The 15,548-nt window shown below is 56.5% G+C and overlaps 1 protein-coding gene across 1 annotated transcript in view; it reads left to right on the top strand.

The window, feature by feature from the left end:
- LHPP (phospholysine phosphohistidine inorganic pyrophosphate phosphatase) overlaps window positions 1-15,548 on the top strand; it is a 104,547-nt gene that overhangs the window by 217 nt on the left and 88,782 nt on the right. Inside the window, exon 2 of the mRNA XM_012781346.2 lies at window positions 15,039-15,226. Within this exon, the coding sequence (XP_012636800.1) occupies window positions 15,039-15,226 (188 nt within the window). The remainder of the gene's footprint in view (window positions 1-15,038; window positions 15,227-15,548) is intronic.

The following is a 15,548-nucleotide window of genomic DNA, read 5'->3' as shown; positions in this document are numbered from 1 at the left end:
CCCTCGGGCCGCCGCCGGGGGCGGGGCTTCCGCCGGGCCACGCCCCTCCACGCTACGCCCCGCCCCGTCCCCGCGGAAAGCCCAGCGCGAGTCCCCGGCCCGCTGCGGCCGCGGGTGTGCGGGGCCGCGGGTGTGCGGGGCCGCGGGTGTGCGGGGCCGCGGGTGTGCGGGGCCGCGGGTGTGCGGGGCCGCGGGTGTGCGGGGCCGCGCGGCGCTGGGCCTCCACCGGGCTGGGCTGCGCGGGCCGCAGGGCGGCCGCTGGGTCCCCGTGGCTGCCGAGCGCTCCAGGTGTGGCCAGTCTGAATTGAGATGTGCTCTAAGTGTAAAGCACACACCGGATAACAAGACTGAGTGAGAAGAATGTAAAATAGCTTATTGAAATTATTTTATGCTGATTATATGAGGAAATGATAATACTTGCAGTATAACATACAGGGCCTGAGGAAGAGGGCGCTTGGCAGGAGCAAGGAGCTGAGGGGCCCTGTGTGCTGGGGAGGAGGGGCAGTGGCCACAGAGAGGTGTCTGGACCTTATCCTCAGTGGGAGGAAGTCAGTGAAGATTTTAGGTAGGCATGTCATGTGATCTGGTTAATGGTTTTTTTTTTTTTTTTTTGAGACAGAGTCTCGCTTTGTTGCCCAGGCTAGAGTGAGTGCCATGGCGTCAGCCTAGCTCACAGCAACCTCAAACTCCTGGGCTCAAGCAATCCTGCTGCCTCAGCCTCCCAAGTAACTGGGACCACAGGCATGTGCCACCATGCCCGGCTAATTTTTTCTCTATATATTAGTTGGCCAATTAATTTGTTTCTATTTATAGTAGAGATGGGGTCTCGCTCTTGCTCAGGCTGGTTTCGAACCCCTGACTTCGAGCGATCCGCCCCGCCTCGGCCTCCCAGAGAGCTAGGATTATAGGCGTGAGCCACCGCGCCGGGCCTGGTTTATGTTTTAAAGACATTGAAATGTAAAGAGCGAAAACATGAGTGCAAATGAAAGCAAAGGAGATTTCCTCTGAAGTCTTGGGTTGAGAGAAAGTCTCTGCCTCCAAATCTAGGAATCAGCAAGAGCAAATGAGCGGCCCAGTAGGAATATGGACAAAGGATGTGAACAGCTCTTAAGAAAGGAAAAACAAGAGACCTAAAAGATGCTCAGCCTTACTCGAATAAGAGAAATGCAAATTAAAACTATACCGACATGCCATTTTTCATCAATTTGAGAAAACTGGCAAAAATCCACAAGTTCGAGAACACGTTCCCTCGGCGAGTTTGTGGAAACAGAGGCTGCTATGTGTTGCTTGTGGGAGATTCATTTGACGTCTATCAGCAGTTCCACTCCTGGGAATTTGTCCTACTCGTCCATGAGAAATGACACAAGTACAAGGTCTCTCACGGCAGTGCCTTTTGAAATAGCCAAAGACTGGACACAGCCCCGGTGCCCATCAGTAGGGGAGTGTTAGAGTCCGTCTGTCCGTACGCTGGGGTATGAAAGGAGTGAGCACCCTCTCTGTGGGCACACTGCTGGTGAGATAGCAAGCACACGACAGGGTGCACGGTGCGCCGTCTCTGCAGAAAAGGCAGAAATGCAAGCATGTATTCCTATCGCTGTGTTTGCATGAAGACACTGGAAGTGCACAGGCCGCCTCAGGGTCTGTGGGAAGAGCTGGGGGACAAAGGACAGGGGAACTGGGTGGTTGGAAGGAGGGTGGGAAAGACTCCTCACTGGATAACTTTGTATATCAATTTTTTTTTTTTTGAGACGGAGTCTCTCTCCGTCACCTGGGCTAGAGTGCTGTGGCGTCAGCCTAGCTCATAGCAACCTCAGGTCCTGCCTCAGCCTCCCGAGTAGCTGGGACTACAGGCACGCGCCACCATGCCCGGCTAATTTTTCTATTTTTAGTAGAGACGGGGTCTCGCTCTTGCTCAGGCTGGTCTCAAACTCCTGACTGTCCAAGAAACGCACGCAGAGTCCAGGGGGTGACGTTGAGAAGGGTTCTGCCTGATCCCAGGAGGGTTTAGTTTTGATTTGCTTTGACTCCTGCAGACTTATCTAGCTGGGTGTCTCTGGTAACAGCTACACTAAAATCTAACAGCAATAAGAGAACAGCTTAAAATACACTGCAGCGGGTTATGTAGCTGAGAGAGGCGTGTGGGATTGTTTTTGGTGAGGCCCGAGTACTCACCATCCTGGGAGGTTTATCACTGTGCTGTCCTGGGGCCCGCCGAACCGAGTATCTGAACCCCCCTGGGCTTCCCACGCCCCCGACTGGTCCACCGGGCCTTCTCAAGGGGCCTTTGTGGCACCTCCCAGTGGCTGGCAACCCACACCGGGGCGCCCTCTGGTTCTTATTGACCTTCGTTTGCCCTCCAGCTCGTCTGTCATTTTTTCAGGACAGGCCCCCCCCCCCCCCCCGTGCCCCCCAGACCCAGCCTCTGAGGGGCCAACCCATCACACTCAGGCCCAGGGGAGCCCGCGTGCCCGTGGGTGCTGGGACAGGTGCCGAAGCCGCAACGAAAGCAGTGGGGAAACTTCCCCTCCAGGAAAACATTCCTGCTTTTGGAGCTTTCTGTGGGGATTTTCCAGAGGTACAGGACACTGTTATCTTCCTCTCCTGCGGGCTAAGCCGAGAGCGGACTCTCGTGGGAGCTGTGCACGCAGCAGGCCCTGCTTGCCAAGGCGCTGGGCATGCAGCGGACCGTGTGGCTTTCGCAGCCACCACCTTTCACTCTGTGGCCTCGATATGCAGGCGGCTCCCTTTGAAGTCCGGCAGGGGCTCAAAGGAAGTTCCTGGGCTGAGACCTGCAGCTGTGGAGGGATGGATGGAGGGAGGGACGAGTGTGAGGGCCTTGGGGTCCTGGGGAGCATAGGTCTCCATGGCAACTCCCCAGGTGCTGTGAGCTGGGGGGGGCATTGTCATTCTGTGGGCCTGGGTGGAGTGGCTCGCTGTGGCCACTCTTCTCCCTGGATTTTCCTGGTGACAGGTGTCCTCATATTTCATTGAGAGACACAGAGCACAGGGGAGTATAAGCTGGCCTTGTTAAAATAATATTGCCATGGTAACAGTGGTCACCACGCATTGAGAGTGGCCTGTCCTGTACTGGGCAGGTGCCTGACCACCCACCACATTTCACTGCAGCCCCTTTTCAAGGTGAGGCCCAAGGCTTAGAGAGACTCAGGACCTGGCAGAAGTAGAAAAAGCAGCTGAGTCCCCATCAAAGGTGCACGTGCACATTCATTCCTCCACACACCCTGCAGCAAGCAAGCCCTGAGCACCCTGCCATGCTAAGAACACAATTCTAGCGCTGGGGCTGTGTGGCAGTGAACAGGCAGGTGGAAGCCTGTGTCCTGGCAGAGCCGACTCTGCAGTAGAGGACACCGGTGGTGACAGCAGTAGTGGTGGTGACAGCAGTAGTGGTGGTGACAGCAGTAGTGTGTCCCCAGCCGAGAGATGGGGAGCCCAGGGCTGGGAACGCCTGGCTGTGCAGTCCCTGTGGTGAGTGCGCTGGGATCAGGAGATGCCAGATAAGAGCTTCCAGATGGAGGATCGAGATGCCCAGGCTGGTGCTGTCCCCCTTCCTGCAGCCACAGGGCCCACGTTCTGCTCTAGGACTTGTGGTGGGCGTGGCCGCAGGCCTGGACATCTGTACCCAGCGGAGTCCCCCCAACTAGCCCTTTATTGGAGCTCTTTCTTGGGTGGATTGGGCTCCCCGAGGGGAGCCATTCAGAGGCTGGGCCAGGCACAGCGGGGGGCTGAAGAGGCCCGCCTAGGGGCCCTGCCTGATGGCCCAGAGGCATCTGCATGTGAAAGGGGGGTGGGCATTTACTGCATCCTGTCGTGGCCACTAAAGCACATCTGCTGGGCCCAGCCCATGCCTGGCCTGGCCTTTTTGGAGCCGGCGGAAGGAAGCAGGCTGGGCTGGGCCCAGGGCAGCCTCATAAAGCAATTCCCACCCAGGACCGCCCATGGCCCTGGTGCTGCTGAGCCAGGCCACAGCCCGTCCTTCCAGTGGCACCTGTCAATCCCCAGTGTGCACCTGCAGCCTTGGGGACCCTTTCAAAACGCAGGTGGCTCCCAGCAGGTCTTGGAGCAGCGAGGGACCAGGGCCAGGTGAACGTTGAAGTCCGGCTACTCCTGGGGCCCTGGGGCCTCCTCCTCCTCCGTGCTTGGCTGCCCTGGCACCATCTGGCCTTAGGGACACGGGTGCCCAGGAGCAGCAATGACAGCAATAACAACAACAGTGATAATAATTTGGGTCGTGCAGCCTCATCCCACCCCCAACACGTGATGAGGCACTTGCCGGAGGGGCCCTGCAGGACACTGGGGGGGGGGCATTTGTTTGAGTTTGTTTAAGCCAACGGGAGCTTTCCTGACTCAGCCTGGACCTTGGACAAGGGGTGTTGGTCGTGTGCTGTGTGCTGTCATTTGCGCTGCCTTCGACGTGGGGGACGGTGGGAACAGCACGCTGCTCTCCTCACCCCGGGCTCCGTGTTTTCTGTCTGTCCTTCCAGCTTTTTAAATTGCATAAGAGATAGACGGCTTCCCTGTGTAGACATTCCCACCAGCACATGAGTATACAGAGCGAAAAGTTCAAGTCCTGCGTCATTTGCCTCATCCCAGTCACTTCTCCAGGGTGACATGGCAGATCCTTCCAGATCTTTCTTTCGTATTCCCCAAAAAGCAGAGAGTATTTTGAGACACAGCTCCTGCCTTCCCTGGTTCTCGTTCAGCCCTGGGGGCACTGGCCCCTCATACTATCCACGGCCCACTGCCCCTGCCCTGCTCGCTCCAGACTTGTGTGACCCCTCTCAGGTCCCCAAGCCAGGGGTGTCCAACTCTGTGTAGCCTCAGAACATTTATCTCCCAAATCAAATAGGGGCTAGAACTCCAAATTGAAAAAAAAAAAAAAACAGATAAAAGAACAATCTGAATAGTGTATGTTTTCCATATTTAACTTTATAGTGTTCATTTGAGGTCATTCAATGAAAATGATGAAAGCGTTTTGATGAACAGCAACGTGGAAGTCTGGGCTGTGGACCACGCAACCCAGGTTAGGTACTTGTGATCTTACGTGTGTGCCGGAGCAAGTGGCTGTCGGAAGGGGACGCGTGGACACAAGGCGGCTTGTCCGTCCGGGCTGCAGACCGTGCAGCCCCGAGAGAAGGAAGGAGTCGGCTCTGCTGGATGTCGTGCATGCTAAGTGAACAGCTGCAGGACAATGTGTATAAAATTCCATTTTTGTTAAGAGAAAGGAAGGGAGCACAACCAACCCCATATGCCTGGGGTAGAGAATAATAAATCCCGAGCTGGAGCTGCGTGGAGGGAAACTGAGGAAGATTGGCTGGCTGTGGAAGAGCTGTCGGGAGTAAGATCTGATTCCCAGTCTCTGATCTCAGCCTTATGGGTGGGGTCACCCTGCGAAAATCCAGGGCAGCGAGTGGGGGTTCTGGAGAGGAGTTACCAGTTTACCTGGGCAGACACTGTCTGTCTGAAGGCGAGTGGGGCACGGGTTACCCACGAAGTCCACAAAATGCAGCTGTGGCCCCGCCCCCAGCACCCCGAGGACATACGGAGAACCCGCACTGGCAAAGCAGTGCCCGAGCTGCCCGCTGCTGTTGCCCACGCTCCGGGGCAGGGAGGTTGCTGCCCAGCTTGTAGAGGGGGAGCCTCGAGTTTGGAGAGGCGACAGGCTTGCTCAGAGACACTTCTCGAGGGGAAGGAGTGGAGGTTGGTGCCCTTACCAGGGCAGGTGCCACCTCTTACCTGTCACAGCTTTACCCTGTCACCTGAACAGTGAGCGTGCCTGTCTGTAGTCCCAGCTACTTGAGAGGCTAAGGCGGGAAGGTGGCTTAAGCCCAGGAGTTTGAGGCCAGCCTGGGCAACATAGCCAGACCCCATCTCAAAAAAAAAAAAAAAAGTGGTAGGTGTCAGCCCTAGAGGGTGAGAGCCTGGGTTCCAGTCTCAGCTCTGCCCCATAGTTGCTGTGTGGTCTCTTCCTTAGCCTTTTTGTGCCTCAGTTTCTTACCTGTAATATCTGAGTCACAGGGTATAAGAATTAAGTGAGGTACTTTCTGTTAAATCTATATTTTAGGCTGGGCACAGTGGCTCATGCCTATAATCCTAGCACTCTGGGAGGCCAAGGCAGAAGAATCTCTTGAGGTCAGGAGTGCTAGACCAGCCTGAGCAACGAGACCCCCTCTCTACTAAACATAGAAAAAATAAACCCAGCTTGGTGGTACACGTGTGTAGTCCCAGCTACTGGGGAGGTTGAGGCAGGAGGGTTGCTTAAGCCTGGGAGTTTGAAGTTGTAGTGAGCTATGATAACACCACTGCACTCTAGCCGGGGCGACAGAATGAGACTCTGTCTCAAAAAAAGCTAAGAAAAAACCATATTTTACTTATTCCACATTTCAGAGCTAAAGGAGCATTTTGTTGTTTGAAGAGTCAGATAAGTTTGAAGGATGTTTTGCTTTGTAAATAAGCAGTCTTTTAGTTGTTGAACCGCTGCCGGGTTGCTTTGAAAACAGAAGCACTCATGAGGCCAACATACAAAGCCCAGCTCTGCCCCTGGGTGAGTCACTCAGCCCCTCCAAACTGCAGGTCCCCATCTGCAAATGGGATTGTGACCCCACCTCTCTGATTGCCACGAGGATTCAAGGGGAACCTGTGGGTGAAGCCTGGGGGGCAGCACACTGGGTGTTGCTATTGGCCACTGCAGGGGCTTCCTCCCTCCTCCCCACACTCCCGCTGGTCTGAGCTCTCTCCTCTTTCAAAAGCTGCCCCCGGAAGTGCACGCCGGGCTCCTGCTGTGGGCACCTGGCTGCTCCTGTGAGACTCCGCCTGCCTCGAGGGCCTGGATGCCCCAGCACCCAGCTCGGGGTTTGTCACTGCTACAGTCATCACTGCCACTTGTTGAGTGTTCGAAATGTGCGAGGGGCTTCACATATTTTTGTTTTTTAATATGGTCTTCGCATAGTAGCCTTGTCCAGTAGCTACGTTAGTGCCTCGTTTCACAGGTGAGGAAGCTGAGATTGGGGTGGGCTAAGTGACAGCTGTCATGACTCGGGAGGAGGGGTGTCTGCTTCCAGAGCCAAGCTCCCACCTTACTTCGGCGTGCCTGGCCTCTGTCCCCTGCACGGCTGGCACTGGACCAGCTGTCACGTGTCAGCTGTCAGGGACCACAGGCTGCTGGCTGAGCTTCTCGGGCTGGGAAGTGGCAGAAAGAACCCCAGATTCCCCCCTGCATGCTCCAGGGCACCTTGTGTCCCTCTGGGCCTCAGTCTCCCCCTTTGTGGAATGAGCCGCGTAGGTTGGACGATCTCCAGGGTCGCCTCTGGCTTGCAGATTCCCGGGCACTTGATGGTAGGTCGTGTCTATTCATCGCTGTCAAATCCATGCTGGTGAGCTCAGCGTGTCCCTGTGACCTGGGCTCTGTGGCTCCGGCACATCAAAGAGAGAACACCTGGATGTGTGTGCTGTGGGCGGGCGAGGAGGGCACGGACGTGGGGAGGTGTGCCACATGTTTCGCAAGGGCTCGTGTCTGCTTGACCTCATGGCCATCCCCCTGAGGTCACTGGCCAGCTGCCCCGGACTGAGAGGCCCAGCCAGGGCCCAGCCACTGCGTCACTGTGTCTCTTTTCTCCATGCAGACTTTGGACTCTGACGACCACGGGTGTGTGCCACTGCCCCACGGAGTGTCTGGCAGAGCATGGGGAGGGCCCTGTGGTCAGGGGCCAGGAGGGGACCCGGGGACAGCCGGCCCCCAGCCTAGCTAGAAGGTGTGTCCTGTGGGTCATCGATCAGGAAGGAGGAGGAAGCGCAGCAGGCCCAGCTGGAGCTCGTGGCAGTGACCCCTGCCCAGCCTCTCTACCTGGCCTCCTGCCTGGCAGCCTCAGACAGCCGGAAGGCCACTGTCACCCCATTCGTGGCTGGGGCTTAAGGACCCGGGAGTTTGGCTGTGGATGCTCAGCCATCAAGGGCAGGCACAGGTGCCCAGCTGGAGCTAGTGGCAGTGACCCCTGCCCAGCCTCTCTACCTGGCCTCCTGCCTGGCAGCCTCAGACAGCCAGAAGGCCACTGTCACCCCATTCGTGGCTGGGGCTTAAGGACCCGGGAGTTTGGCTGTGGACGCTCAGCCGACAAGGGCAGGCGCAGGTGCCCAGCTGGGATGCCAGACCCCGTGCCACAGGGGCAAGAGCCTTTCTGTTGCTGCTCCTGCCCTGCCCCTGAGCTGGAGCAGTCAGGGACACAGGGAGCCGGCCGGGCCGTCCCGGATCGGTGTGGGCGTCCCTGGGGATATGTGGATAACTGTATTTTTCTACTGAAGAAACAGCTCTGCTCCGCTCACGGGCACTCATTTGACCTTGTATTAAAAAAATTGAGTTCTTTCAGGAAATGAGCCCCTTGCAGGTTTCAAGTCTCCAAATGTGTTTTCAGTCTCCTTTGCTTTCCAAAAGGGAAGCAACTGAAGATCTCAAAATCGGTGGCTGGCACTGCCCAGGAACCCTGGTATTAAAAATATCCTGGGGCCGGGCGGGGTGGCTCATGCCTGTAATCCTAGCACTCTGGGAGGTTAAGGCAGGAGGATCACTTGGGGTTAGGAGTTTGAGACCAGCCTGAGCAAGAACGAGATCCTGTCTCTACTAAAAATAGAAAAATTAGCTGGGCGTGGTGGCATGCGTCTGTAGGCCCAGCTACTCAGGAGGCTGAGGCAGGAGGATCACTTGGGGTTAGGAGTTTGAGACCAGCCTGAGCAAGAGCAAGATCCTGTCTCTACTAAAAATAGAAAAATTAGCTGGGCGTGGTGGCATGCGTCTGTAGGCCCAGCTACTCAGGAGGCTGAGGCAGGAGGATCACTTGAGTCCAGGAATCTGAGGTTGCTGTGAGCTAGGCTGATGCTACGGCACTATAGCCCAGGTGACAGAGCGAGACTCTCTCTCAAAAAAAAAAAAAAATCTTGGTGCCACTGGGACTGCTACAGGCCTCGGGCGGACACTGCTGCCTGTGTTTCCTTCACGGCAACCCCTGTGTCCTTTGTACTTTCCCCTTGGAGGAAACTGAGGCTGGAGCTTTTACACCTCCACACTGGCTCCATTTCAGTAGTGTTAGGGACCCTCATCCCACACCAGCTGATCTGCGTTGTGACCCCAGGGGGCAGGGGCTGGCTGGGGTCAGGGAGGCTGGAGCCCGGTGGGGGGTGCCCGTCCCTACCCACTTCCACATCTTACCCCCCCCACCCCCTGCATATCCAATCCGGAATTGGGTCATTTAGGTGCTTCTCTCAGTAAAGCACCCACCTGCTGGGTGCTGGTACCATGCCAGATATATTTGGGGTGCAATTCTAGAGAGCATCCGGGGGAACTCAACTCAGGAAAGTGCTGGTCACTTCCTGTCAGTGTCAGGACCCCGCGAACCTCTGAGCTGCTGTTTCCCAAATTCAAGCTTCACTTTGTGGACCAGGCAGCACATTCAACCTGTGAACTGCTGCGTGGAGCCCTTTGATGGTATTGTCCCCAGGGGTCCCCTGTGGTCCTCCTGAGCAGCTCCCTGTACCCTGTGGTCCGCTGAGCACTTGGTGGGCCCCTCTTCTGGTCTCTCTGACCCTGGGCCTGGGTGCTGCCCACCGAGAGCCCCAGAGCCCAACCTAGGAGACAGGAAGGTGACACCTGGGGATGTGTTTTACATTGGTCACTGGGGATGTAGCTGATCGTGCACCAGAGTGCCCCCAGGTGCTGTCCTCGGCCCAGCTGTTCTTGGGTACCAGGCGTGGGCAGGGTGCCGATAGCACACAGCCTGGCCCTCGGGGAGCCCTGGGCTGGCGGCGGAGAAGGAAGGTGGTTGTGAGCAGAGCAGCAGGGAGGGCTGCGCACGCCAGCTGTGGGGGCTTGGGCTCTGCCTGGGAGTACGGGGGCCTCCCCTTGGAAGGGACGTCCACCCTTGTAGGATGAGGGATTTGGCCGCAGGGGAGGGTGAAGGTGAAGCTCAGGGTGATGAGAGGGCCTGTGGTTTGGGTCAGGCAAAGGTGACATGTTCCACTGGCTAAAAGGGATCGGGGGACCCAGCCAGGGGGGCTTGTGCTGCTAGTTCCCTGGCAGCCTCCTGTCTCCTGCCCGCCTCCCCTCCCAGTCCCTCCGAGGGGAGCCCCTGGCCCTCTCCAGATTCCAGGACTTGGGCACTGGAGAGGGCAGGCTGCTGAGCTGTCCCAAGGTCACTCAGGATGTCCAATAATTGTCCTAACACTTTACCTGCTATGGAACAATAATGCGAGGGTTTTCATTATTTTCGGGTGAGCGCTCCTGGCAGATGCCGACAGCCAGCAGATGTGTAAAGTCCGAGGTGATTTGTAAGGGACCAGCTCATCTGATGCACGGTAATTGCACTGGGCGACGTTGTCACTCAGAGGTTCGTCCTGGCCTGCTGGGAGGAGGTGAAGGTCAGTGCAGAAATCTAGTCGGGCCCCAGGAAGTGGGGGCAAATCCCCCAGGAAGTGGGGCCGCGTGCTGAGGCAGGGCTGCGGTCTCGGAGGGGCTGTCCGGCCGCCGGGGCCCTGCAGAAGCCCCTCTCCCTGAGAGGCTTGGGTGCTGGGGTGGGGGTAGCCCTTCCCGGAGCTGGGCCTGCTCCGTGCTGGAGTCCCTCTTTGCAGGGTCCTTTGCAGCTCTCTGCAGCTGTGCCTGGGTCTTGGGCTTTCCTGACAAGTACACCCTGGGGGCTTCCCAAACAGACCTCTGTTTCCCAGAGTTCGGGGGCTGCAGGGCTGAGATCAGGGTGTCAGTGTGGCCGGTTTCTGGTGAGGACTCTCTTCCTGCATGTGAAAGCACATGGCTTTCCTATGTGCTCACCTGGCCTCCTCTTTGTGCAGGCACGGAAAGGGAAGGGGGGAGAGAGAGAGAGAGAGCGAGCTCTGGCGTCCCTTCTGAGGACACTAACCCTAACACCTCAGGGCCCCACCTTGTGACTTCGTTTAACAAATTACCCTGCAAAGGCCCCATCTCCAAACACAGTCACACTGAGGCTGCGCTGGGGCTTCCCCAGAGGGATTTTGTGGGGACACAGATCTGTCCATCGCATCAGCCATCAGCAGGCCCCACTGTTGTCACTCGCCATTTCACACGTGGAACCCACACACCCCTCCCAGCCGCAGTCTTCGTTTGCCGTCCGGCAAGACGCCCGGGAGCCGAGCTGGGCCTGTGTTCCTGGGGCCGCTGGCCCTTACCCGAGGCCCAGGGTCTGGGGAAGTGCCAGCTGCCGCCGCTGGCCGGTGGGGGGCCCGCCACGCCACCACAGGGCTGTAGGCTTTGCCGCTTGCAGGCCGTGTGGCTGTGGGCAGGTCCTGGCCTCCTGGGGCCTCTGTTTTCTGTCTCTAGAGTGGGGATACTGGTTCTTGCCTCCCAGGCCCGTTTACTCTGTCTGTCCACACGTAGGGAGGGTCACCTGTGAGCCAGGCATCTGGCCCTGGGGACGTGTGTGAGGGACAACAGACGCCTTGGGGCCTGAGGGCGGAATCAGATCGTGGATACTGAGGGCAGGCACCGTGCTCACCCAGAGGCAAGGCTGGATATAGTGTCACATTAATATTTTACAGTTTTCACGGTAATAGTGAATACTTTTATTATTTTCAGTGATTTTAAATAAGGAAGAGACAGCCTGGCACTGGTCCCCGGGGTCTGTGGTGGCACCAAAAGGGGGCTTGGTCTGGAGGCACCAGAGGCCAGGACCCAAGGGACTTGCCTGAGCATCTCGAGCACGGTTTTTCAGGGACAGATCCTATCTCTGAACCCGTACTTGGTTTTACGACACATGTTTAGGATGAGCTTACCTGGGTGTTTCAGAGGAGACCAATGGCTCCGGTGTCCCGAAGTGAGTTCCCTGATTTACTCATTTTTCACCCTGTGTCAAGTTGCGTTTGGAATGACAGATGTGAGGCACTGTCGTCGCACTGTCACTCTGATTGCTCACTGTTCTGAGAAGGTCACATCATCATTCATTAGCAATAATCGGTCCCCCGGGACCCCTGCACTTCTTCACTCAACTGCTCCATTAACTCGGGTGCGAATCGCACGCTCCGGGTGCCAATCAGTGGAGATCCGCCCGTAACGCGCGAGGTGACGCTATTAGTTACAATATATTAACTGCCTGATTTAAAAATAAAAACGCTATCTTTATGAAGGGCAATTAACCACTAAGTGTAATTGATAATTCGTAAACCTCTGATTAGGAAAGACAAATAAAAGGAAAGGGAGGGATCGCCCGGGCTGTTGAAGAAGACATCGTCAGCCTCGCCGTCCCTGCCTTGTCGCAGACCTGCAGACTTCTACCACGTTGCACCTGTCCGCTGGGAGGGGTGGGATGTCATCGTAGCTCACTGCAGCCTCAAACCCCTGGGCTCAAGCAATCCCCCGCCTCAGCCTCCCCAGTAGCTGGGACTGCAGGTAGGTGCCACCACAGCTGGCTAATTAACCCTTTGAACTCACTTGCTTTTTTCTCGTTCCTTTATTCTACTCGGGATTTAATTTTTTAAATACCCCAGATTTTACAAAGCGTGGCAGTAGAATAAAAAACTGGAGTTTTTTTTTCATACAAACTTATTTATTTGGATTTTTTTAATATTTCAAATTATTGATACGTTCAAAGAGTAATTTTAATATCTATAATTTTTCATGGTGTGATATTTTTTGAAACATTCACCCACATGAAGACCTGGTTTACATTTACAAGTTTTGCAAATATAAATCGTCTCTCTTCTTCCTCCTGTGATTTTTATGTTAGAATAAACAACACAATCTTTGTATTTTTTGTTAGGGTGAGGTGTGATTATATGGAGCTTTCCATGTAAACGTTGCTCTAAGTTAGTGGATAATAACCTACCCCTGGAAGTTAGTGTACCATCTCTGCATTTACATTTTACTTGTCCTTTCATGCTAATGAAAACAAGAAAAGATACTGGAAAAATAGACAAAAGTCTCCCTCCCCCCCCCCCCCCCCCGTGGTGAAACTACGTGTCAAGTATGGCTCGACGTACGAGCTGCTACTGATGCTAACCGTGTCGAGTCACACTCGACATCTGAGTGTAAAGGATTAAAAAAAAATTTTTTTTTGTAGGGCCAGGGCCTTTCTATGTTGCCCAGGCTGGTCTCAAACTTGTGGCCTCAAGCAGTCCTCTCACCTCGGCCTCCCAAAGTGCTGGGATTACAGATGTGAGCTGCTGCACCTACCCCTTATATGTGTGTTTTTATAAATTATAAATTATGCATTTGAAACAATTAATGTATTGCTTAGATTATTTAGAATATACAACTTGAAAGGATGGCTGAAGAGTCAAGACGTCTTCCTGCGTCTTTGGAGACCAGCGAAGTGTGGGTGTTTAGGGACCTGCCTGGGAACAGTGTGGGTGGCAGGGTGGTCGGGGCTTGCAGCCTGTTTTCTTTTCCACGACGACTCCGCACTGCGGCTCTGTGCAGGTGCCACGTGTGACCACCGCCTCGAGGGGCCGGGTTGTGTGATCTGGGCGGGGGAGCCAGCGGGGCCAGGTCCGGCCTGCCCCCGCCAGCTCCTCCGGCACCCGGTCCCCTGCTGGTGGGCCCGGCCCTCTGGCCCCCTCCCCCTCGCACACACCCACGCATTGGCTCTTGGCTCTCTCCCGGGGTCTGCTCTTCCTTCGCCTCCCCGTATGCCCGCTGGAACCTTCTCTCCCTGCGGATCTCGGTGCCAGAGCTGCTCCCCCCGGGAGGCCTCCCCCAACGGGCCTAGCCCACCTGGTCGCCCTCTGTCTCTCCACCCCGCTAATACCCTGCATAGCGCCTCTCCTTTCCCTTCCCTTGTGGGCTTCCTTGTTGGGTGCCAGCCTCCCGCCCACCTGCCCAACTGTGTCCTGGGAAATGTCCTTGCCGTGCAGGGTCCCAGGCCCTGGCCCAGTAATCACGTGTCGAGGGGTGAATGCTGTCTCGTTAGGCCCCCGCTGTGAGGTTTGACATTTCCGAGAACTTGCCACGTGTGGCTGGGGTGGGGCAGGTCTCCCGTGAAGCTGGGTGGGAGACACTGGGTGCTGCTGGTGACCTGGAGCGTCTCAGGTTCCTGTTGCCTCCGTGTTGGGTTGGGACAGGTCGCTGTCCTGTCCGTCCATCCCTGAACAGTCCGTGTCCCCGACAACTTAGGCAAGCCTTTCTTTATCGATGGTGGTGGGGAGACAAACCTTGGCTGGGTCCCTCTGCTGTGCACTTGGGGAAAATACAGATCCGGAGTGAATACGGTGCAGACAGGTGCAGCTCAGACGCAAGGTGGGAATGCCGAGTGCTGGGGAAGGTGCAGAGAAATAGCTGCGGACGTGCAGGGGTGTCCTCCAGCCAGGCCTAGCACAGCGTGATGGAGGGGAGGGGTCGAGTGGGTCTTGGGGGCGGGTCGAATTGCTGTAGGTGCACAGGCAGCGTGTCCCAGGTGAGGGAGAGGCACCAACAGAGGTCAGGTCGGGTACCCTGGGGAGTGGCAGGTGCAGCGAGGATGGGAAGGAGGGTGTGGGATCCCCTAAAAAGGAGTCTGCTTCTGCTCAGAAACCCCAGCTTAGCCGGGCGTGGTGGCTCACGCCTGTAATCCTAGCACTTTGGGAGGTCGTGGCGGGCGGATTGCTCAAGGTCAGGAGTTCGAAACCAGCCTGAGCGAGACCCCGTCTCTACCAAAAATAGAAATAAATTAATTGACCAACTAAAAATATATATACAAAAAATTAGCCGGGCATGGTGGCGCATGCCTGTAGTCCCAGCTACTCGGGAGGCTGAGGCAGTAGGATCGCTGAGCCCAGGAGTTTGAGGTTGCTGTGAGCTAGGCTGATGCCACGGCACTCACTCTAGCCTGGGCAACAAAGTGAGACTCTGTCTCAAAAAAAAAAAAAAAAAGAAACCCCAGCTTGAACACACCTGGGGGCAGTCAGGGCCACTCAGGACCCACTGTGGTACGGCCTGGGGCTCTGCCAGTTGCCTGTGGAGCGCGTGTGTCTCTAGCTTCCTTCCCAGGGCCCCCGCCCCCGTGCCGACAATCCCTCAGCTTGTTGTCCCCCCACAGGCTGAAGCAGTCCCACCTGAAGATGAGATTCTGCACCAACGACTCGCAGAAGTCCCGGGGAGAGCTGGTGGGGCTGCTTCAGCAGCTGGGATTCGACATCTCTGAGGACGAGGTGACCTCCCCGGCACCGGCCACCTGCCGCATCCTGAAGGAGCGAGGCCTGCGGCCGCACCTGCTCATCCACGAAAGTAGGTCTGCCGGCCTGGGGCCTCATGGCCTGGAAGTTCCCCTTTTCCAGGGTGGGCCCGGGGAGGGGGCCACTCTCAGCGGGGCCACACACTGGCGGGGACGCAGAGGTGACACCTGTTGCTCCCAGCACTCACAGGTGTGTGTCGGGGGTGCAGCAGAAGCTTCATGGGCCTTCCTGCTGGGGGTGGGGGTGAGTTAGGACCTCACCCCATCCATCCCCTGGCCTCACACCAGGTTGTCAAAGCAGGTTCCAGATGGTTCCAGGGGGGAAACCCTAAGGTGGTTTTCCTCGATCTAGGATGAACCAAGGGGCCAAGGAAT

Source organism: Microcebus murinus, chromosome 14 (assembly GCF_040939455.1).
Source record: "Microcebus murinus isolate Inina chromosome 14, M.murinus_Inina_mat1.0, whole genome shotgun sequence".
In the NCBI taxonomy this organism is placed as follows: Eukaryota; Metazoa; Chordata; class Mammalia; order Primates; family Cheirogaleidae; genus Microcebus; species Microcebus murinus.
Note: the sequence above shows the minus strand (reverse complement) of the source record. Positions and strands in the feature narration are given on the sequence as shown.